General features: G+C 38.4%; 1 protein-coding gene across 1 annotated transcript in view; it reads right to left on the bottom strand.

The window, feature by feature from the left end:
* Positions 1–26,476, bottom strand: part of LOC124721697 (WD repeat-containing protein 6) — a 292,998-nt gene that overhangs the window by 88,009 nt on the left and 178,513 nt on the right. The window contains exons 9-11 of the mRNA XM_047246781.1: positions 24,299–24,450; positions 21,101–21,340; positions 14,045–14,227 (exon numbers count right to left, since the gene is read on the bottom strand). Of these exons, the coding sequence (XP_047102737.1) occupies positions 14,045–14,227; positions 21,101–21,340; positions 24,299–24,450 (575 nt within the window). The remainder of the gene's footprint in view (positions 1–14,044; positions 14,228–21,100; positions 21,341–24,298; positions 24,451–26,476) is intronic.

Below are 26,476 nucleotides of genomic sequence, written 5' to 3'. Positions count from 1 at the left end.
ATGGGGTATCAAATGAAATTTGTGACTAGATTGAGGACCTTTTTTGTAAGTAGGATGCAGTATGTCATCTTGAATGGAAAGTCATTGTCAGATGTAGAAGTAACTTCAGGTGTACTCCAGGAAACTGTATTGGGACCCTTGCTGTTCATGTTGTATATCAGTGACCACGCAGCCAATATTAATAATAACAGCAGACTTTTTGCAGATTATGCAGTTATCTATAATGAAGTACTATCTAAGAGAAGCTGCATAAATATTCAGTCAGATCTTTATAAGATTTCAAAGTGGTGCAAAGATTGGCAACTTGCTTAGATGTTCTTAAATGTAAATTAAGCACTTCACAAAATGAGTGAAAACATTGTATCCTATGACTACAATATCAGTGAGTCATTGTTTGAATCAGCCAACTCATATAAATACCTACATGTAACACTTTGTAGGGATATGAAATGGAACCATCACATAGGCTCAGTTGTGGGTCAAGCAGGTGGTAGACTTTGGTTTATTGGTAGAATACTGGGGAAGTGCAATCAGTCTACCAAGGAGATTGCTTAAAAATCACTTGTGTGACCCATCCTAGAATATTGCTCAAGCATGTGGGATCCGCACCACATAGGGCTAACAGGGTATATTGAACATAAACAGAGAATATACTAGGATAATGGAATGTAGTCAAATTAAATCGTGTGATGCTGTGGGAATTAGATTAGGAAATGAGACACTTAAAGAGAGAGGATCTAAAATGTAGACTGGCAGTGGCAAAGAAAGCGTTGCTGAAGAAGAGAAATTTGTTAACATCGAGTATAGATTTAAGTATCAGGAAGTCGTTTCTGAAAGTATTTCTATGGAGTGTAGCCATGTATGGAAGTGAAACATGGACGATAAATAGTTTAGACAAGAAGAGAATAGAAGCTTTTGAAATGTGGTGCTACAGAAGAATGCTGAAGATTAGATTGGTAGATCACATAACTAATGAGTAGGTATTGAATAGAATTGGAGAGAAGAGAAATTTGTGGCACAACTTGACTAGAAGAAGGGATCGGTTAGTAGGGCATATAATGAGGCATCAAGGGATCACCAATTTAGTATTGGAGGGGAGTGTGGAGGGTAAAAATCGTAAAGGGAGACCAAGAGATGAATACACTAAACAGATTCAGAAGGATGTAGGTTGCAGTAGGTACTGGGAGATGAAGAAGCTTGCTCAGGGTAGAGTAGCATGGAGAGCTGCATCAAACCAGTCTCTGGACTGAAAACCACAACAACAACGGAGAGTGGCAGCACAAATTGTCATCGGTTTGTTAAATCCAAGAGAGAGTGAAGGAATTGAACTGAAAGACTCCTGAAGATAGATGTAAACTATTCAGAGAATGTCTATTAACAAAGTTTCAAGAACTGGCTTAAAATGATGACTCTAGGAATGTACTACAATCCCTTATGTATTGCTCACACAGGGATTGTGAGGTTAAAATTAGAATAATTACTTCATGCACAGAGGCATTAAAACAATCATTCTTCCCATTCCCCATAGATCAATGGAATGGGAAGAAACCCTTATAACTGGCACAATGGGACGTACCCTCCACTGTGCACCTCATGGTGGTTTACAGAGTATAGCTGTGACATAAATATTCCTTTCTGCCCTTGCAAGGAAATGCACATGAGAAAGAATCATACGGGGCAGAGCAATTCCAATTTCTCACAGCACAATAAATAACTTTCCAGCCAATTTACCATACAGGTTAACAGTTGGCATAATTGTAAATGAATGAATTAAGGCATTGATGTTATTTGATCATGATACAGCTCCCTTGGTACCGTTAACTTGCAGAGTTTCTTTTACTGCATTTCCTCTTCAAATCCCGACTGGTCACAGTTGAAAGCAAATGCCTTACTGAATGAGGAGATAAGTTTCTTTATTTCCATTTACAAATTTTTGGGCTGATTCTGCAGTTTGCTGTGCACCATCAAGTTAACACTTTGTTTGAAATTTCATTATCTTATGGCTTACAGTTCTGTAGCACTGTTTGAAATTATGCAAACATCCACTGCCTTCCCTGAATCACTGAAATCTATGCTGCGCAGTTTGATGTGCATAACATTGTAGGTCACTATGATGTTCATGCTGTAAACTGCATCAAGCATCCTTGAAACATGCAAACAACATTCGAAATCTATTCATAATTTTTTTTTTCTTTCTTACTATGCTGCAGATGATCTTCAATGTGTGTAATTATGTTTAGTACCCACTCCTTGGACAATGAATGAACTTTACTATGTTTCACTGGAGACGAGATTTGTGGCTTCCTGTCCAACAAGGATGTTGAACTGCAAGGCTCAACACCTGCTTCAGTAACACCTTCAGTTGTTAAGCACATATCATCATCATTGTACTCCTCATGTACACTGTCCACACATTTCAGCATACATGACACCACACATTCCATTGACTCATCCTGCACAAACACTAATATTTCATCTGACACTTCTTTCTCATTCTGTGAAATTCCTTGGGTTCCTTTCTGATAAATTGTCAACTTTGGCAACTTTAGTTGTAGATATGATGCAATGTTTGCTTTGTTTATTATTGCCACTGTTATCCTTTATATCAACACCACTAACACTGTAGCACTGTTGTGACTTATTCATCAACTAAGCAGCTCAGCTACGCTCCATAGCCACATGCTGTGCTCAGCATTGGATACCTCCAGATCCACTCCCTGTTTCCATTAGCACCCAATATTGAGGCTGCAGTGTAGACAATATGTGGGTCATTGAATACCATAAACATCATTCACCTTTTGCGATCCATTTCACACTCAAGGGTTCCTTTTTAAGTTCAGTTCAGCTCAGAGCTCAGCCAGGCTAGAGCCTATGTTGCTGCCAGTGGTGGTAGCTCCATGTACTAAATTTTGTAGCCATATACTGTCAGATCACCTACAGATTCAATCATGTATTCTTCCTATTATGCAACATATGCACAAAAAGTGAAATTTTGTTATCTGTTATTCTTCCTGATACTGCAGTTTTTATGTTCAGCGATGTATTTCACTATTAGTAAAAATCTGATGCAAGACTTCAATGGCTGTCTGAATGCATTAGTTGTTTTGGTGTGTGTGTGTGTGTGTGTGTGTGTGTGTGTGTGTGTGTGTGTGTGTGTGTGTGTGTGGTGCATGTGCGCTCTTTGGATACACCATTTTTTTCCCTTGTTGTTGTAGCCCGGGTTTAAATTGCCATGTAGTGACCTCTTGTTTCATTTGTGCCTTGAAAATGAGGGTGAGTTGTGTTAGAGTGAGAATTCATAGTAAACGATGTGGATGAATGTCCACTGAGCTATAAATGTACCTAGGTCCTGGAGAACTGAGGAACAAAAGATTAAGTTGAAGAAACACTTCCCAGCTATTTAATTCCACATTGTGCAGGATGTGCAGTGATTACTGAAGAAATTGGAGATTAGATGTTTACCATCTCATTGATGAAGAGGTAACTGGTAAAGAAGGTTAAGGCTTCACATTAGATAGATGAATATATCACTAGACATGGGGCGTAAGCTTGGATTGAGGAAGGGTGTCTTTTTTCTAAAGGAATCAGTCCAACATTTGCCTTATGCAACTGAGGGAAATTGCAAGGAACATAAAATTGGACAGTTTGATGGGGATTTAAGCCACCCTCTTTCTCAATGAAAGTCCAATGTTGTAACTGCTGCACCATTTTTCCAAGTATAAAAGCTCATTAGACACAGAGCACAAGCTCTGTGTTAAGCAAATTAGGAGACAGCAGTAAGCCCAAATTTGGATGGACTGACATCAATCAGTATCCAGGAAGGACAATTAATGTGACACACAATTACAGATGAAAGAGTTGATAGCACAGTTGTCACAGATTGTATCTCTGGTTGTCCATGAGAATTAGTGGATTCAACAAAATGATGCACCATTCTATCTTAATAGCAATATCTGTGGGCATCTGAAGAATAGATATGCTCATTGCCACCCCACGTCTACATCTACATCTACATAGATACTTCGCACTCCACCATAAGGTGCACGACAGAGAGTACCCTGTACCACTACTTGTCATTTCCTTTCTTGTTCCACTCGCAAATAGAGCGAGGGAAATATGACTGTCTGTATGCCTCCATATGAGCCCTAATTTCTTGTATCTTGTCTTCATGGTCCTTCAACACAATGTATGTGTGTTGGTGGTAGTAGAATTATTCAGCAGTCAGCTTCAAATTCAAGTTCTCTAAACTTTCTCAATAGTGTTTCCAAAAGGAACACCGCCTTCCCTCCAGGGATTCCCATTCGAGTTCCCAAAGCATCTCCATAACACTTACATTTTGTTCAAACCCACCAGTAACAAATCTAACAGCCCTCCTCTGAACTGCATTGATGTCTTCCATCAGTCTGATCTGGTATGGATCCCAAATACTTGAGTGGTACTCAAGAATAAGTCGCACCAGCATTCTACACACAGTCTCCTTTACAGGTGAACCACTCATTTCTAAAATTCTCCCAATAAATGATTTGTCTTCCCTAACACAGTTTTCACATGCTCATTCCACCTCATATCGCTGTGCAACATTATGCCCAGATATTTAAACGACATGATTGTGTCAAGCTGGACACTAGTAATACTGTATGCAAACATCACAGGTTTGATCTTCCTACTCATCCACATCAACTTACATTCTTCCACATTTAGGGCTAGCTGCCATTTATCACACTAACTGGAAATTCTGTCTAAGTTGTCATGTATCTTTCTACAGTCACTCAACTTTGACACCTTACCATACACCATGGCATCATCAGCAAACAACCACAGATTGCTGCCCACCCTGTCAGCCAAATCATTTATGTATAAAGAGAACAGCAGCAATCTTATCACACTTCTGGGGCACTCCTGACAATACCCTTGTCTCTGATGAACACTCGCTGTCAAGGACAACATACCATGTTCTATTATTTAAGAATTCTTCAAGCCACTCACATATCTGTGAACTTATTTGATATGCTCGTACCTTTGTTAACAGTCTGCAATGGGGCAGCATGTCAAATGCTTTCTATAAATCTAGAAATATGGTATCTGCCTGTTGCCCGTCATCCATATTTCTCAGTACATCATGTGAGAAAAGTGCAAGCTAAGTTCCACATGAGTGATGCTTTCTAAAATCATGTTGATTTCTGCACATAAGCTTCTCAGTCTCAAAAAAGTTTATTATATTCGAACATGTTCAAGGATTCTACAGCAAACAGAAGTTAGGGATATTGGTCTGTAATTCTGCAGGTATGTTCTTTTACCTTTATTATGTACTGGAGTCACCTGTACTTTTTTCCAGTTGCTTGGGACTTTGTGCTGGGTGAGAGATCCACAATAAATATAAGCTAGATAAGGGGCCAATGTCACACAGTACTCTTTTTAAAATTGAACATAAATTCCATTTCGACCTGGTGATTTATTTGTTTTCAAATCTTTAAATTGCTTCTCTATGCCATGTATGCTTATACATACGGAAGTCCGTCCAGTGGTCACATAACCGTATGTTTGTACAATTCTCCTGAGTGAACAATTTTTTGAAAATGAGATTTAAAACTTCAGTTTTCATTTTGCTATCTTAAAGTGGCACACCAGACTGGTCAACAAGGGAAGCCTTAGACCCACTTATCAATTTTACATACGATCAGAATTTTCTTGGGTTCTCTGCAAGATCTTTTGCTAAGGTGTGACGATGGTAGCTGTATGCTTCTCACATATATCTTTTCACATAAGAACAAATCTCTAATGACCTTTGCATGTCATCATTTGTGCATTCCCTTTTGAACAGAGAGTGCAACAGCCTCTGCTTCCTCAGCCTCCTCCAAATTTTGTTATTAAAGCATGGTGGGTCTTTTCCATCCTTTATTCTTACTAGGCACTAACTCTCCACATCATGATTTATAATCTGCTTAAACTTTGCCTATAATTCTTCTACATCCATTTTACAGGAACTAAGTGATGTCAGTCCACTGTCTAAGTGAGATGCTAACAACTGCTTATCTGCTCTATCTAGCAGAAACACTCACCCAGTGTTCTTGATTTATTTATTAACTTTTGTAATCACAATTGCTATAAAGACGTTATGAATGCCAATTCCCATTTCTATATTGACATTGTTGATAAGGTTCACCTTACTTGTAGCTACAAGATCTAAGATATTTCCATTGTGTTTGAACTGCCATACTAGCTCCTCAAGACAGTTTCCAGTAAATGTGTTCAAAAGTATTTTGTATGACTGTCCGTCTGTCTGTCTGTCTGTCTGTACCCTGCACAATGAATCCATAGACATCCCAGCCTATAATCGGCAGGTTAAAGTTGAAGGCAACTAGTATTGCATGATCTGAGTATTTATGTGTTATTTACCATAAACTTTCTTTGAATGACTACAATTGTCACAATGGAATCGAGTGGCCAGTAAACACATCCTACAATTAACTTGGTTTCACCTACACTGTTATACGTGACCAGATAACTTCACTGTCGCATTCAACTTCAACCTCAATACAGATAGTATTTTTGTCAACTGCAATGAACACTCTCCTCCTATGGCCTCTAATCTATCTTTCAGATATATGTTCCATGACTCGCTAAATATCTCAGAGCATTCCACTTCGGGTTTCAGCCAGCTCTCAGGCCCAAGAATAATTTGAACGCAAGAACTCTCCTAGAGGGCAGTAAATTTGGGAACTTTATTATGAACGCTTCAACAGTTTACTGATAAAATTATGACAAAGTGTCTTTATTCTGAATCTCAACTGACTTCTCTTGCTGCATATTAACTGGTGAATGTTCATTAGAGCACCTCAAACTACTGCCTAGCCTAAAACAACCCTCACATGCACTCCACAAGTGCTCTGATATCCAAGTAGCTGCTTCCTCTATGAACTGCTCCCCTGACCTATCAAAGGGATACCTACAAAACCCCATATGATAATGCAGGTCCAGAAACTGCAGCGAAGACCATCACAGAGTCAACAAAAGCCTATGGTTGAGACCCTCCACTCACCTCCAAACCAAAGGACCCCCGTCAACTCTGGGAATGATACTGCCAGTTGCGAGCTCTGCTTGCACTCCATGGGCAAGGCCAGCAGTCATCACCACCTCCACCAGAAGCATGTACGAACTGAGGATCACCTCAGAACCCATGCGATAGGCGTCACTGGTGTCAACGTGAGCCACAGTTTGCAGACGACTGCAGCTTGCACCAGCAAGGCCACCTCCTCATCTCAGGTGAGGTCTTCTGGCAGACATACTGAGTGTGCATTGGCTTTCTTTCCAGCCCTGAAAGCTATCTGCCTAAGGGGTTCTGTAACGTGCCTAACATTGGAGCACCCAATAACCAGTAAACCACTTCCCCCATGTGCCTGCTCAGATCCTGCTGAAGGAGCAGCCACCTGTCCACTAACAGCATGAATGGGCAAGGCCAAGTGGCCAGTTTCCACATTGGCCCTCTGCCTTGACCGACACGAACAAGTTACCACCCACCACTTTTCCTGCTGTCAGGGTGGATCCTCCGCATCATGTGTACTAGAAGGTGCCTCAGATGCAGAGCCCATGGGTAAATCAAGTGGCACCTGAGGCGCCAGATTCTCCACCACTGCTATACCCCGAGGCAGCAGTCAGAAGGTGACTGACTGTAGCCAACAGCATGTTCAGTTGTTCGTGAACTGCAGCCAGCTGCTCCTGTCTCCAAACACAGCCTGTACACATCCTACCCATCCTAGAAAGACTAACTGAATAACTGAACTATAAAAGCAGACAATTCTAGATATTGACTTGCTAACCTCCTGATGTGTCACCAGTGGATGCTGATGTAGTCACTCAGTGAGAAACTATTGCACTAGAGACTGAATGAATTTACGGTGATTCATTCTGCAAGAAATATGTATGAAGATCTTGGTTGATACCTAGCGGAATCATAAACGGAAAGTCAGTGAGTGAAAAATATATCACCAAAATAAACTGTGCTCTTAAAGAACAATGTGATTGTCTTGGGGCAGTTTTTATAGACCCAAACAAATTCCTGCATGAAAACTCATTAGCAAAGGATGGCTTGCATTTAAACAGACTGGGGTCTGTAACTTTCAGCAGAATGTTTGCAGATGTCTGCAAAATCATTAGAAGCAAGGGAAACTAATATGGCCTGAAGGGGGTGAAAAATCATACACTCTAGCTCGAAAAGAAAAATATAAGCACCATACAAAAAAAGATGATGCTAAAGAATTTGCCTCAGAATACAGCTCACAACATGTAAACCAACAAAAGAAAAAATTACATAGAAGTACTTCATCAAAATATTCAATACTTTGGTAACAAAAAAAAATAGAAAGTACTCCTGAGTGAAGTAAGACCAGACATATTATGCATCAGTGAACATGGACTAACTGAAAGTAAAATAGGTAATGTTGCAATAAAGGACTACAAACTAGGTAGTTACTTCTGCATATCTAAATATAAGGGTGGTGGCGTTTGTATATGTACTAAAACAGGTACTCTCCTAAAGAATGTAAACAGTGAAGCTGCTACATTGCCCATAGCTAGAGAAAAAGACTTTGAAGTTACTTGTATAGTGACAGAGGATTTTAGAGTGTTTTGTGTGTACAGGTCACAATGTGGCAATATAGCATCTTTCTGAAAAAAATTGCTAGCTTATTGAGAATTAATGTGAAGAGAAACCTTATTGTATGTGGAGACTTCAACATTGACATTGGAAAAGACACAAAAATAAGACAGGATTTTGAAGAATTGTTAATACAGCATAACATGAAAGTAACAATAACTGCACCAACAAGAGTGACTTCACAATGTGAGACAGTTATTGACAACATAATTACTAATATGTGTAACTATGAGTCACATGTAACTCAGGCAGAAATATCTGATCACCATGGACAACTAATCAGCTTTTGCAGAAGTAATGACACAGTATCAGAACCAAAATGAACAATCAACGAAATCAGGATCATCAGTTAACAAAATATCAACATCTTTAGAATAATGTTAAGTAAGGAAACCTGGAATGAAACCGTACAGGCCCAGAGTGTAAATGAAAAATATGATGCATTTATTTCAACAATTAAATACCATTTTAATGTAGCATTTCCTTAAGTAAAGAGACAAGAAAGGCTGCAAGATCAAACACAGTGGAGTACCAGTGAAATACTAGAACAGCAAAGGTAGCTGCAGGATCTGAGATGGATGGGCGAAGCAGAAAACTGTAAAATGCTAAAAAAGAAGTATAGAAAAACGGCAAGAGAAGCAAAAGCAAGAGCAATTGAGACCACCATAACGAACTCAAAAAACAAGGCAAAGGCAGCTTGGAATGCAGTTAATGCTGAAAGAAAGGAAAACAATGGGTCAAACAAAGATGGAGGTATTAGGTCAATTAAAATAGACAACACAGTGGTCACAGATGGTATGGAAATAGCAAACATACTGAATAATAATTATATCAGTGTAGTAGAAAATTTAAAATTGGAAAGAAATAGTCAAAAACAGAAGAGGATTAAGATACCAAAAAAATCAAGCATTACTATGTTCTTAAGACCAGTCATGGAAGATGAACTACAGAAAACTATACAGAAACTGAAGTCCAAGAAATAAGCTGGTGATGATGAAATATCAAATCATATAATAATGAGCAGATAATAACACCACTGCTGAACATAGTAAACTGTTCTTTCAGATATGGAATTTTTCCAGAAAAACTGAAGATAATGAAGGTGGTGCCAGTGTACAAGAAAGGGGATAAGGATGACCCCAACAACTACAGACTAGTTTCACTTATATTAGGTTTCTGAAAAATCCTAGAAATGCTTATGTATACCAGATTAGTTAATTATTTGGACAAACATAACATTCTCATACCCTCACAACATGGTTTCAGAAAGACTGAATCTACAGAATCAGCAATTGCCAGTCTAACAGAATACATTTTACAGTCCTTGGATGAAAAATAGGTTGTCTCTGGAATGTTTCTGGATCTTTCAAAAGCATTTGTCACCATTGACCATGAAATGCTGATACAAAAATTAGGCAACTATGGTATTCGAGGGCAACTAGGTGAATGGATAAAATCATACTTGTGCAACTGCAAGCAGTATGTATAATTAGGAAACGCATACCAATCAGAAACCAAACCCATCAGATATGGAGTGCCGCAGGATTCGATAATGGGGCCATTGGTATTTAATGTGTTTGTAAATGATATAGGTGTTGAAAAGGAAGAAAAGAAAATATTGTATGCTGATGACATGACAATACTAAATAGTGACCAAAATATGGAACAGCTTGAGAGAGGAACATACATATCTGCAAATGTCACAGCTCAATGGCTGTTTGAAAATGAACTGGTTATACCTCTAAAAAAGACTATGTATGCAGTGTTTAAAAACAAGGAGAAGGCTGTAGACATGGATTTAGAGGTTGATGGAACAAGGCTGGAAGAAGTAGAATCTGCTAGATTCTTAGGTATTCTTGTGGATAATGAACTGAAATGGAAAAAAAACCCTCATTAATAATGTCTGTAAGAAACTGAGCTCTTTCATATTCTTAATGATGCAGCTATCACAGTATTCAGAGAAGAACCTTCTGTGTACAGTGTACCATGGACTTTTCGAACAATACTTACAGTATGGAGTGACTGTGTGGGGAAACTCAAACAAACAAGAGACAAAACAAGTGTTCAAATTATAAAAAAAAGCAATTAGGACCATTTTAAGAAGAAAGACCTCTGAAATGTGCAGAAACTGTTTCAAGAAGTTAGGTATCTTAACTTTTTCATCATTGTATATATACAAAACAATAATGTACATCACAAAAGGTAGTGAGGACTAGATTACAAATGCTAGGGTACACACCCACAATACAAGAAGGAAGAATGAAGTATGGAGCATACCCCACTGACTGGCAATGCTAGAAAAAGGACCCCAGTACTCTCGTATCAGACTACTAAGAAGTCTGCCTAAAAACCTGCAAGGTAGTGTACTTGATAATGACTTTCCAAAGAAACTTAAAGATTATCTCAGTGAAAAAGAGTTTTATAGTGTTGCAGAATACTTACGCCATTAAATTTGTATATATTGTTATTCATTTTCAATGATGTAAAAATGTAAGCTAAAGGGGTAGAAAAATAAGTGATAATGAATGTTTGAGATGTCCTATATTACACGTACATTTACTGTACACAATGTAATCTTACAGGATCAAATAAAATTCAATTCAATTCAATGTGAGATTAAACCTCTTAAACAGAGAAATGTGCACGAAATTTAATAAATGTACTATGTGGAAAACACAGCTAAGGATAAACACTTTACACTCTGTAGGTGCTCTTGTATCACAGCCATTAGCTGTATCCTGACTGGTTGGCTTACTGAACGAATGGACTGTTGCTTTCAGAACAAAACAAATGAGCAACTGATGCACAAGAGACTGAATGAATTTACGCTTACAAAAATGCTAGAGTAATCCTCTTAAACAGAGAAACACACATAAAATTTAATAAATATACTGCATGGAAGACACAGAAAAGGATAAACACTTAACTTGCCACTCTGTAGATGTATTCATATCACAGCCAAGAGCCGGAGCCTGTCTATGCTCAGTGCTCTCTGTATAGCTTGCTGGACTACTGATAGAAAGAATATTGTGTGTTGTGTTCTGATAGCTCAGTGAATAAAGGCACTGCACTCAAACAACAGACTTCCAGATTCCAGTCCCAGTCGCCCACACAGTTTAAGTCAGATAGAAAGTTCCACATTAGTACATACTTCACTAAAGAATGAAAAATTCATTTAACAAACAAGCCTGAACCTCAGTTACATCATTTCTCCATGGTATCCTTTATTCTGGGAGTACTAAACCAGAAAAAGAGGTTCTAGGAAGAGAAGATATGTCACAGTCAGAAATTGGTCAGTAGGGGACAACTGTGACACCCGAGTACTTACTTGTCTTCCATTCTCTTGGAGCTGAGTTTGAGGCACATCTGTGGTAGAAATTTTGCTATTTTATTCTTCTAAGGTTGTTTCATCCACATGCACTTTATGTATGTAGTTGGTATGTCTTCCCCAAAACTGATCAAACTCTTTTTAGAATCATCCCCATGAATTGTATGGTTTGTATTTGTTTGATCAGAAAGCTTTTTTGACCACAGGAAATCACTAGGCATAACCACTTGCCCAATGAAAGTAAAAGTAAACCTACATTTTGTGTCAAGTTCAGTAGTACAGCGCACTGTCTATAACTGTGAAAATGATAATGCAGCCAGTGCACACTATTCAGTCTGTCTAAATGCCTCAAAGAGTCATTTCAAGTGTAGAACATGCTCCCCTTGCTATTATATAACAAGAAGCATTGACAGCATGAGAAGTTTCCTCCTAAATTGGTGTACGAGGCATCTGGAAGGACTGTGTCAAACCAGATAGCATGCAGCTATCTGCAAACAATCTATTTGGCCTCTAATAACCCATTACAAGCAAAGTACAAACCTCCCAGTACAATAGTGCGAGAAGAAATTGAGTGAGGGAACACCTGAGATAGGGGGAACACCTGAGATAAAACCTGGATCAATGGCATCAGGTTCCCTTCACCACTGAGTACAGGATTTGTCTGATGCTTGACACTCATCATAGAAGAGTGTGGTGCCAGTCAGTTACAAATACGTGCATCAGGCACGCAGTCACACTGATTAAGCAGGGAAATAGGTCAGTCATTTTTTGGGTTGATATACTGTACAACTGTCTGACACCTCTTATTGCTATTGAGGGGAATTTGAAAGCTGTGCAACAGGAGGACAGGATACTCAAACCTACTATCCAACTCTATGGTCAATATTTCAGCAACAGTTTCACCTTTCAAAATGATACTGCAAGATAACACTGCACCCACCTTGTGAACACCCCTCTGAGAAGCAGGAATCGACTGAATGGAATGGCCTATGGTGGTTGCTGCCTTGAACCCAACTGAGCATGCTTAGGAACAGTTAAAACTTGCAGTGTGTTACTGCATGAACCCTCCTATCTCATTGAATGACCTCAGGAAGGCCACTGCAAGATGTGGTATAGGCTCAAGCAACTACTTCTTGACTGCCCTGTAGATGGTGTGTCGAAAAGTGTCTGAGCATATTATAAAATACAGGGTGGGTTGGGTTGGGTTGTTTTGGGGGAGGAGACCAAACAGCAAGGTCATTGGTCTCATCGGATTAGGGAAGGATGGGGAAGGAAGTCAACCATGCCCTTTCAAAGGAACCATTCCGGCATTTTCCTGGAACGATTTAGGGAAATTACAGAAAACCTAAATAGGGATCGCTGGATGCGGGATTGAACCGTCATCCTCCTGAATGCAAGTCCAGTGTGCTAGCCACTGCGCTACCTTGCTTGGTAAATACAGGGTGGAAACAGTACTGAGTGGACAGCATTCCTTTTCATTATTGTTTTGTTTTTATTTCAAAATAAAGTTACTTTTTAGCTTCATAAGATTCATTCTTTCATTTCTTCCTCCTGTTTGATTTAAGTCCACACACGTTAGAAGACGTACAGATGAAGTAAAGCTTTTTGTGAGCAGTCTGAGACAACACGGCAACACTTTCATCAGATTAAGCAAATGTTTGTGCTGTACACTTACAGTACCAGTAACAGTTAAGTGCGCCCATACCCGGAGGCAAGGGGTGTGAGTGGGAGGGGATCGGGGTGCCCCCCACCCCTTCCCCAGTGTAGTCAGGTGTTTTTATTTCAAGAAAATTATTTAAAAGTTGAAATTATGTAGGTCTTTAATAGATTCAAAACTGGGACTTTTTTATGGCTACTTACAAATTGCCATTCGTCCTTCAAAATATTAAAAATACTCCATACACCTAGGACTAGTCCCCCCAACCCACTTTACCACTACAAACTGCTGTATGGATGAGCTTGATAACATGTCACAATAATTTAAATTAAAAGTTTATGTTACAAGCTACAATGCAGTCAAAGCAACCAAAATTTTTATTTCACATTTATTTTTAACTGCTTACCTGCAAGTGTGGTCGTGTTAAACCAACTAAGCTACATATGCATCTGTGTACAACATTATCTTTCAGGTATAGAAAAGTGAAAATATCTTCATTAACTGCACAGTCCCATGCTCTATGACCACCTCCACATTGAACTTCTAGGAGTATTCGTTTTTCTTCATGGCTCCAAACAATAAACTTCACCTATAAATAAAAAATTGCAAGATTATTACACAACAATGCACAAAATGATAAACAAGGCATACTATAGCATCAGGAAGGAGATTTTTTTATGACTGCCACTACACTTCAGTAACCTATTTTCCATGACAGCCTCACATGTACACATCCCTTCAAAATGATCTGTCATGCTGTCTAAATGATATAATCTAACCAGTCATGAAATTAATCATCGGGCTCATAAAATTTGGCAACTTCAGCCTTCACAGTCACTATGGAAGAGGTTGGAAGTGGGAGCAGCAAAGGTGAAGGGGTAGGGCAGAAATGTTTTCAGAATGCAGATTAATAATCAGTGGGTCCATGCTGATGGTACAGTGTGATACTTTCTCATTCAGCATGTGTAGCTTAGGTTGGAAGGCTGAAGTGACAGAGTGGCAAAAAGGAGTGTATAGTATACTGCCTTGCATAGACATTTTAGTAGACATTTTAGCCTAAAATGAATCCAGGACAGAACTGTGGCCTTCTGATGGTTATGACAGAATGCAACTGTCAACTTCTGTCTCCTCTCTTGGAAAAAAAATCTCTCTACTATGAGTAGAATATGACTGCGAGAAAGCCACATCTATCGCTTTCAAAATGAAGACCCCAAAGTGCATTGCAGATCTGAACTACATTTGCACATTTGAGTGTAACCTGCTCCTTCCTGTCCTTGACTGGAAAGTGTTATAGTGGGTATAGGTTCACCAGCAGTGAATCATGGGAATGTAAAAAATGTCCAAAAGGCTTAGCTCCATCTACCATTATGAGATTCTTGCATCTACTGAGCTAAATTAGTGATTCCTTGGCACAGGAATTCCACAAAAAATTGGCAGTACCTAAAACAGTACGCTAAATTACAGGAACAGCACTCATACAATCTAACTAGACTGTTGTAGCAGCAATGACTATACATTAATGAGATCTACATCTGAAATCTTGAAAAGTCAACAGCATAGGATGTCACAATTGTTATCAAGTCTCAATAGTCAGATGAAAGTGAATATTTTTTCCCTTGTCAACTTTTCGACACCTAGCAATAAATGAAATGTGTTCTGTGGAAAATGATAGTTTTAGATGGGATGACAAAACAAGTCAAGTAATATGTTCTAGTTTTCAAAATTCACTGCCCATTGAGAGCATTCTCTCATGATCTTTCATTTGCAATGGTGAATTTCAGTGAGCTTCATAATGCTGAGACTACACGTTCTTGAACTACAAGATGATTCCACGTAGAATCGGCAATCAGACCCAACATCTGAGCAGCAGTTGGACAAAGAATGTTTGGTCATCTACCGGTTATCATTTGAAAGAAATTATGAAATAAAGATACATCCCTGAAGATGTGGCTCTAATACCATGAAACTAATTGAATCATAAATAAAGATTTAGCATACAGCTGAAGTGGTCTTTTTCATCTGGGTAAAACAGCAGTCAGTACCTCATTTCTCCATGATTGAGATTTGATGCTTTGTGACACAGGCTCCATGAGACACCGACAACATAATTCATTACCAATCAACCACCATGCACAAATACTTCAGAATGATCAAAGTTTGACCCAAGACATGCGCATCTCATTCAAAAACGTCCCAAATGTGTTAAGTAGAATTGAGATTAGGAGAAGTGTTTCTCAAAAAATCCTGGCACTATGTGGGGATGATACAGTTTTGCATTGAGGGTGCACATTGCCTGCAGTGTACTGTAAATAAATAAACAGATGTAAATACATGGAAGTATCTTCACATATGGTTTGTCAGAGAGAGAGAGAGAAAAGCAAACCTATCAAATTACCCATTTCATTCCCTCACATAAGAGTTGCTCCACCACATGCCTGAACAATGACTTTTTGTGAAGCATGATATATAACCTAATATGGTTTACAGTTTATTTGTACCCTGTCATTGGTGAGTTCAGGTGACTTTGTTCCACAATTTTAGAGTCTAATGATGATGTTCCAGTGCCCACATTAACCTCTGCAGCCTTGTGATGTTTGGTGAGCAGCAGTAAATGTGTAGGGTGGTAATGTTTGTACTGTACATCGAGGTAGTAGTTTTGAATGGTTGTCTGCTCAACACTTTTTGTTGACAGTCCTAGAATTCAGAGTGATTTGCTACACATCTGCTTTTATAATTTACGGCTGTGTGTTTTTAATCATCGCAGCTGATTAAAAAGCTGTTTTCTCTAAATCGAGGTACTCACAGTAAATACTTGACACAGTGGCACCTGCAAAACCTTGCAGTTTAAGTGAACAAGGCAGTTGAATTACATTTATCACATTGATATATGATGTATTAAAACTGACACATTTCTGAGGTAAAAGCTTCCATGTTCAGACACAAACCAAACTAAGAATCAGATCATGAACAAATAAAAGCAAAAATCACTTCATGTGGTAGCCTTTGTGTCGGGCACTATTTCCATTACGATCATACAATATGTTGCATCCTTAGCACTTGTCACAGCTTCCAGCAACTTGTATTCCAGCTTGTCTGACATACCAGGACTGACGCATACACCACATGTGAAGTCTGTCGTTCAGTTGAGCCACTTTATGTAATCCCAAATTGCATAGTCGACAACCCCCCCTTCCCCTCCTGCCCAATTTTGCACACACTTGATTTTTTGTATTAATTAGTTTCACATTCCAGGTATGCTGTAACTTATATCCCACCATGTTACCCATTTTGAAAAAAATTTTAATCTTACATGGTTCGAGAATATTTGCTTCCTTTTCCAAAATGAGATTACAAATAAAGCATATACAAGGTTATTCATAATTAGCTCTAGGTTCCAGAAGATGACTATGTAAAAACTACAAGACATACACCAAATAGATATATACAAAGGACAGAGCATCTCTCCAAGTTTTTAACTCACATGACAGGTGCTCAATGTGGGCACCATTTGTGACATGGCAAACATGAATATGACAGTCAGATTCTTGTCATACACATATCAACATGTCATGGCCAGTATCATTTATGTCAGGTGACTTAAGAAGCCACTGAAGAAAAGTAATGATAGGAAGCTCATCCAAATCCATCACTTAGGCAGTATAACAGTGAGGTAATCACAAATGCTTGAAAGTATGGTGAAGAACCATCTTGTTGCAAAATGAAGTCTCCACTGTCTTGCTGTAATTGGGGCATAAGTCATTGCTGTTACATGTCCAGGTACACAAAACCACTCACGCTTTTCTCCGCAAAGGAAAATGGTGCATACATTTTTGAAGAGGACATGGCACAAAAGATGTTACCATTACGTGAATTACAAATATGTTCCACAATCTCCTGTTGAGTCATTGCAAAAGTCAGCACATTAAACAATTGCATCCCATATGGTTTTACACACAATCGTTTGCGCAGAATGTATCTGAGAGTTGACTGCAGATATGCAGTTGCCTGCTCGAACTTATCACTATTTCTTCGGGCTCCTGACAAATGATTTCCACACACATTCTACTTCCTATGCTGATAGTACCAGCTGATTTGTTCTGTTTCTGCCACATAAGCAGAATACTCAAGAATATGTCACACCAGTGTTCTATACGCAGACTCCTTTACAGGTGAACCACTCATTTCTAAAATTCTCCAAATAAACAATTTGTCTTCCCTACCACAGTTTTCACATGCCCATTCCATCTCATATCACTGAGCAACATTATGCCCAGATATTGAAACGATTTGATTGTGTCAAGCTGGACACTAGTAATACTGTATGCAAACATTACAGGTTTTATCTTCCTACTCATCCACACCAACTTATATTTTTCCACATTTAGGGCTAGCTGCCATTCATCACACTAACTGGAAATTCTGTCTAAGTTGTCATGTATCTTCCTACAGTCACTCAACTTCGACTCCTTACTGTACACCATGGCATCATCAGCAAACAACCACAGACTGCTGCCCACACAGTCAGCCAAATCATTTACGTATAAAGAGAACAACAGCAGTCCTATCACACTCCTGGGGCACTCCTGACGATACCCTTGTCTCTGATGAACACTCACTGTCTAGGAATCTGCCTGTTGCCCCTCATCCAGAGTTCTCAGTACATCATGTGAGAAAAGGCCAAGCTGAGTTTTACACGAGTGATACTTTCTAAAATCATGCTGGTTTCTGCACATGCACATAAGCTTCTCAGTCTCAAGAAAGTTTATTATATTCGAATGGAGAGTATGTTCAAGGATTCTGGAGCAAAAAGAGAAGTTAAGGATGTTGGTCTGTAATTTTGTGCATCCGTTCTCTTACCCTGCTTGTACACTGAAATCACCTGTGCTTTTTCCAGTCGCTTGGGACTTTGCACTGGGTGATAAATTCACAAAAAATGCAAGCTAGGTACAGGGCCAATGCCATAGAGTACTCTTAGTAAATTTGAACTGGGACTCCATCCGGACCTGATGATTTGCTTGCTTTCAAATCTTTCAGTTGTTTCTCTATGCCAGGTATGCTTATTACTAAGTCATCCAAATGGGAGTCTGTCTGATGGTCAAATGACTGTATGATTCTCCTGTGTGAACAATTTCTTGAATGTGAAATTTAAAACTTCACATTTTGTTTTGCTATCTCCAACTGCCACACCACACTGGTCACAAGGGATGGGATGGAATGGAAACTTTAGACCCACTTAGTGACTTTTCCTCCCAGTCCCATCCATCCCTCTCCCTCATCCTTCCTTCCTACCCCCCCTGCCCCCCCCCCCCCCCCCCCCACACACACACACAGAAACACAAATGATGAATAAGATCAATGTTTGGAATGTATATGCCTGACATGTTTTTTTCATCTTAATTACAGAAACTGTAATATAAAAAGCTCAGTCAATGGTGAAAATATACAGTGGAGGTCATTACTCTGGCATAACCTAATTTCCAAATGATTGTCATTAAACCCTTCCTTAGTATCAAGTTTAGGAGAGTGTGGCTCTGAGGAACACGTATTTAGTGCCATTCTAAATGGGATTCAAAACTGTACTCTGAAAATAGTGGAAGCAATACTAACAATCAGAAATTTTAACAGTATCACATTTCTTAGCTACTGGTTAATAACAGCAACATAAATTACAGCAACATAAATTAGCACTTCAGTTCCACAGTATATGCAAAACACAAAATAGAAATGAAATGCTTAGGTACAAGAATAACTGTCAATACATATGTGAAATGATTCCTTTTAAATGCACATTCTGTGAAAAAGAGATATGGAGTAAAACTACAAAAAAAAAAAAAAAAATCTGGACATTAGGGCAAAATGTTTAAACATATAGTCAATTTTATACTACATTTATTTCTGCATTAAGTAATGCTTGAGTTCTATCATGGCCGGTGTGCCTGCCACAGCCTGTCTTTACAAGAATTTCTCTTTTTCCATTAAACTTATGGTGTGGTTTATAAAACTATGAACCACTCTAACACAAAGGATGAATGGATAAGAAAACAGAAAATGTATTTATGCCACTAAATAAATGGTACAATTGTGTCACTTTCCTCTGTTGTCTGAAGTCCATGCCAAGCACTTATACTGAAGAAACAGCTGTTTTGCTTTTCATAGAACTCCACTCAGGGCTCAGCTAGTTTTGCAAGGAGATCTTTGATAGTTTACTTTTCTCAAATGACTGAGACACAATACAATCTTTGAAGTGTACAAAACGATGACAGTTTTACTGAAGTCAGGCTTATAAAGTATGTGCTCAAAACTGTCTCATTGGGACTTGTCAGTATTCTCACTTCATGCTTTTTACAATTAAAGAAAACAATTCAATATATCTGTATTTCTGATAATAAAACTTTAATGTCATATCACTGTTCTGGAGTATTACACTATGAGTGTGAAATATGTTATTTGTTATAGGCTCCATGAAATCCATGATGTGATTATCCTTTTGGCCCCCGTGTTCTGCTGTCATGTTCTTCTCCTGAAATGAAGTTCTCTTTCCCCATTTTGGATTAACTGGAATGAAATCACTCAAGTAACTGTTGTCAGGAGTTACCATTGATGTACTATCCCACTTTTCATCACCAATGATAAAAAAGACCTTTCATAGCACTCTGTGAAAATGGTATAAGAAACATGGGCACTTGCAAACGTGGAAATACTCCTTATAGCAACTACACACATTGTCTTATTTTACATTCTTAAGTAAAGTACTGAAATACAGTATTTCATCAGTGCCGTGAATAGTTCTTTGTAACAGTAAACATTTTGGAGCCTAACATCTGCATCACAACATATTTCTCCAGGATTACACGAAACAAAAGTAGTGATAAGTCTACTACTTTGCATTTTTGGGTTCTGTAGCTCTCCCCCCCCCCCCCCCCCCTTATTTTCAGTGTCTTTCAACAATATGTGCTGTTATCCCTGTGAGTATGCTAAAGACTATTGCTTGGCATCTCCTTACAACACCTTGCTCAATGAGATGCAAAATTCTACAAAAGTCTTCTAGCAAAAGTCAACACTATTATCTGAAGATGAGCAAGTGCTTAAAAACAACATTGCAAAGTTTACATACATCAACAAACACAACACTCCACCGCTGCAGCTGTACACATGATACATGTTAATATCACTGCAGCATTTATATAAAAGACACTTCAATCACAAAATAACACTTTGTTTTAGTTTTGTATGCTTTAACAATAATACCAAGATTTGCAACTTTGTTTAGGATTAATCACAACAAAAAAGCTGCAAATCTCTCATACTGTCTTATTTTGATAAAAAAAAATACATTTTTGTATAAGCTCAATCACCAAGATACAAAACATGTATGAAAATAAATGGACACAGAAGACAGGAAGACAAATTTTGCTCTGAAAGACTGAATTTAAAAAAAAAAAAAAAAAAAGACAGTACTTACATCAACAAAACCTGCAATAAGGATTCCACCATTTGCAATAAGAATTCTTGCAGGCCATTCCATAGGTAGCCTACAGACAGAAACCTCATGTAATGTTTTATTTGCTACAGTAAACCAGCAGAGCATACCATCACGTCCAACTGAAATTATTTCAGATTTCAGGCTCATTATAAATGTGACACTTTCTTTTCCATGCTGGTGCTTTGTATGCAGTTTATCCAACATTACTGTCCCATTGTTCTGGAACAATTAATTACTGATATGAATGTGTAACCAAGATCACAAAATTTATCACAAATAAGCAAATTAATTCAGAAATGGAAATTCTTATGGGGCAATAAATCATTCCTGAAAATTTTCCTTTCCTTTAAGCACAGAGTCACAAATGATTTGAAATAAAACATTTAATCATATTACATGCCAATGTGTAAACCTTCACAGATAAAGTAGCAATGTACTTCTTTTGCTGACTGCTATCTACTACGTAGACTCATACATGATGCAAGTGGCAAAAGTTGCACAGATTCCAGTGAACCTAAGGAATATACACATGCCAGTTATTAAGATTTACAGACTATGGTGGAAGCATTTAATTGCAGCTACTTCTGCACCAGTTATTCTAACTCCCCCACCCACACTGTCCATCCAATACTGAAAACAGTAGTCAGATACCTAATGAAATTAAAGCCAATGACACTGTAATTACCTGCATTCAGTTATAGGATCTCTCTTCAGTACACATATTCCCTCACATTGCAGTTTTCTTTATTCATGTTGTTATTTCTAATGTTATATTATTACATTTTACTTTCTTAACTGCCATTATTAATGTCTTGCTCTTAATTGAAAATATTAATGCATTCATTCATTCATTTCTTAATTTCCTTTCTGCTTTGCTTCTATCCCACTCTTCCTGTCTCCAAATCTCACAATCACATCTGCCTCTTTGTTTACAATCAGTATATTTCTGCTTATCCTAACTGGCCCACATGAGGTCAAAATGTGATATGATGCCATTTCCTTTATTTATTTGCCTTTTTATACATCCACTTGACAATTCTCTTCATCTGAGATTACTTTATCACATATCCAGAACAGCAGATATCTAAGATGTTACAGAACTAAATGATAAGAACTCATGCCATCCATATAAACATAAAAATGTGTTTTTTTATACAGTGCATAGGGCTAATACCACCCCCTTAAATCCTGAGGACAAAGATGAACACTTAGACATAAATGATCGGTTATGATGCAGGTTTAAAAGATATGATTAATGCCATGGCAAGACATAGAAACCACCAAAACAAGATAAATTTACAGCAATATAATAGAGTGAAGCCATATTGAGGAATCATCTCATATGGACTGGTGAAACTATTCGATATACATTTCATATAAGGACTACGAAGATAAGAGTGTGAAATTAGTGCTTAGATGGTGGCATACAGACAGTCGTTTTTCCCTCCCTCTATTTGCAAGTGGAGTAGTAAAGGAAATGACTAGTAGTGGTACAGGGTACCCTCTGGCAAGCACTGTATGGTGTCTTGCAGGATGTGTATGTGGATCTAGGTTTATAAGTTAAAACGCATTTTGGCAGATAAACTGGAGCAGAGCTAGAACATAAAATTGGTAATGGTGCAAATTGGATGGGGTAAGTAGGAGTATATGAAATGAAATATCAATACTGTGAGATGAAGTATATGGGTGAGATAGGAAGAAACTTTAAAATAAGGTTCAAAGTACATAATAGTAAAGGGAATGGTTCATCAGCAGTAGCAAAGCAATTTAAGAATGAAGAGCACTCTTTATTAAGCAAGTGTATTGTTTGTTTGCACTGATGTAAACATAATAAGGCATTGCAATCCTTGGTAGGTAAATGGCATTGGAATTTTGTTTGCCAGTAAACAGAGTTACGTAATAGTGTTAAGTGCTACAAGTATTCAAGAACATTGTGTGGTAAATATAATGAAAATCATATAAACCACACATTCAGATAACTGGTACATCATAATCTCCATACTAATATTATCATACTGTTGTACCATTGCTTCACAACAGAAAAAGTGTCAGTATGATTCCTTGAAATACGTCACACACAGTTTCCCACCCATCCTTATTCAATCTGGATTGTACTCTATCTCTAATGGCCTCACTATGATTGGCTTTAAAATCTTACATTATTTATCTTCCTTCTATGAGAGACTGGTGTGCTATTAGGTATTATATAAAATTAATGACAAGTAGTTCCATTTATGAAAAGAGAAACTGAAGACGCAGGCAACTCTCCATGCAAAGCATTCCACATTTCAATTTACAAATATGTTGTTGCTATGATGGTGCAAAAATCTGATACCTTTGTCAGTCTGTGTGATGTGCCTTACCACTCTTCTGCTCACAGGACATAAAATGTACAGAATTACTGTATCATTGCTCGAGGGACTATATCAACAACAGACTTGTAGGCTTACGATCGTTAGGTATAAAAATGTAACAAAAGGTGTAAAAAAAGATGTGAGACTTCTGGTAGAAACAAGGAGGCACAAAGTGCCAATTCCAAATGCAAAAAAAATATTTTTGAACTCTTACATTAGTTATTAAGTCACAAATCTCCCAAAAGAATTCACTCAAAGCCTTTAAGATTGAAAAAAATGATACTTTCTGTACCATATTAACTGCTTCATTTTTAAAGAAAACTGCTCCTTATGCACCTCATGCACATCACATTTCTTATCACTCATAGTATGCACTGAAACAAGACTTTTCTGTTTCTGTTATATTTCCATCTAACCAACATGATGAACAAATGTGTGTACAAACAAAGTCCACATAAACTATGGAAAGTTTTTATTTTTTAACCTGACGTATGATCCATTCTGGCACCATGGGCAATAGGGTTGTGTCCCAACTTCAGATTTTTCCTGCTGTAATGAGTTCATTCATGAAACGGTTTCCCTTCATTGTTTGCTACCTTGTATGGATTCCACCAAAAATTAGGGTGATATACTTATATCGGCATCATAATCATGATGAAGCTCTCATTTATGTGCAAAAAAGCTTCAGGCATTACTTTCATGAATAAGAAATCTTGGGCCTAAACATGTTTGATGAATACATACTGGGATCAAGGAGTAGCTCAAAGATGTAATTTCCAATGTAAACTTTTGCTGAGTTGGCTGGCATGAAGATAATACTTACATCATCAGTGGTTATTAAACCATAAACATGTATGTTTCCTGTCCTGTCACCAAATAACAGATGACTGTCATGAATCACAGCTGTCATAACAGATGACCTTTTCTTAGTTGGTAAGCTGAACTTCTGAAGACAGGTAAGAGAGTGACATTCATCTGTAACAGAAAATAAAGCAATATGTAGTGACTGGAAATATGGTAGATACCACTGACAAGTACAGAAAATAAGTAATTTTTATGCAGTCCACAGTAATCAACTTTCTTTCATCAAATAAAAATTTATCACTTGATTATCTGATGGGGTGTTTTGAAAAATGTGGAATATATTTATTACCAGTCACAGCTCTCCATAGTACATACATTACGTGATCAAAAGTATTCGGGGAATCCCAAAGACATACTTTTTCATATTAGGTGCATTGTGCTGCCACCTACTACCAGGTACTCCATATCAGCGACCTCAGTAGTTATTAGGCATCGTGAGAGAGCAGAATGGGGCACACCGTGGAACTCACGGACTTCGAATGTGGTCAGGTGATTGGCTGTCACTTGTTTCATACATCTGTACATGAGATTTCCATACTCCTAAACATCCCTAGGTCTACTGTTTCTGATGTGATAGTGAGGTGGAAATGTGAAGGGACACATACAGCACAAAAGCATACAGGCCGACCTCATCTGTTGACTGACAGAGACGGCTGACAGTTGAAGAGTATCGTAATGTGTAATAGGCAGACATCTATCCAGACCATCACACAGGAATTCCTCACTGCATCACGACCCACTGCAAGTACTATGACAGTTAGGTGGGAGGTGAGAAAACTCGGATTTCATCACCAAGCGGCTGCTCATAAGCCAAAAGATGCCTCACTTGGTGTAAGGAGCATAAACATTGGACGACTGAACAGTGGAAAAACATTGTGTAGAGTGACAAATCACGGTACACGATGTGGCGATCTGATGGCAGGGTGTGAGTATGGCAAATGCCCAGTGAACATCATCTGCCAGTGTGTGTAGTGCCAAAAGTAAAATTTGGAGGCAGTGGTGTTATGGAGTGTCATGTTTTTCATGGAGGGGGCTTGCACCCCTTGTTTTGCATGACACTATCACAGCACAGGCCTACATTGATGTTTTAAGCACCTTCTTGCTTCCCACTGTTGAAGAGCAATTCGGGGATGGCGATTGCATCTTTCAACATGATCAAGCACCAGATCATAATGCATGGCCTGTGGCGAACTGTTACATGACAATAACATTGCTGGAATGGATTGGCCTGCACAGAGTTCTGATCTGAATGTTTTGGAACACCAGCTTCATACCAAGCCTCACCCACTGACATCCATACCTCTCCTCAATGCAGCACTGCCATTCCCCCAGAAACCTTCCAGCACCTGATTGAACATATCCCTGTGAGAGTGGAAGCTGTCATCAAGGCTAAGGGTGGGCCAACACCATACTGAATTCCAGCATTACCGATGGAGGGCACCATGAACTTGTACGTCATTCTCAGCCAGGTATCCTGATAATTTTGATCACATAGTGTATGTACACCTTATTACAGGATATACATTTTTTCTTTGTGTTTTTCAGAGGGTTACAAGAGGAAGTGATCTTCACCCAGATCAACAGGCCTGCAGGAAAAGAAATCCAGTTTCATCTTCCTGATTTAGACTGTCAGTAAAACAAACTAATTCTGTATTTGGCATTTCCTATTATGTACCTAACAAATTAAACTCAACATGCAAACATGTTGTTGTTGTTGTGGTCTTCAGTTCTGAGACTGGTTTGACGCAGTTCTCCCATGCTACTCTATCCTGTGCAAGCTTCTTCATCTCCCAGTACCTACTGCAACCTACATCCTTCTGAATGTGTTTAGTGTATTCCTCTCTTGGTCTCCCTCTACAATTTTTACCCTACATGCTGCCCTCCAATGCTAAATTTGTTATCCCTTGATGCCTCAGAACATGTCCTACCAACTGATCCCTTCTTCTAGTCAAGTTGTGACACAAATATCTCTTCTCCTGATTCTATTCGATACCTCATCATTAGATATGTGATCTAACCATCTAATCATCAGCATTCTTCTGTAGCACTACATTTCGAAAGCTTCTATTCTCTTCTTGTCCAAACTATTTATCGTCCACATTTCACTTCCATACATGGCTACACTCCATACAAATAC

The sequence above is a fragment of the Schistocerca piceifrons genome, chromosome X, assembly GCF_021461385.2.
Source record: "Schistocerca piceifrons isolate TAMUIC-IGC-003096 chromosome X, iqSchPice1.1, whole genome shotgun sequence".
NCBI classification, from domain to species: Eukaryota; Metazoa; Arthropoda; class Insecta; order Orthoptera; family Acrididae; genus Schistocerca; species Schistocerca piceifrons.
Note: the sequence above shows the minus strand (reverse complement) of the source record. Positions and strands in the feature narration are given on the sequence as shown.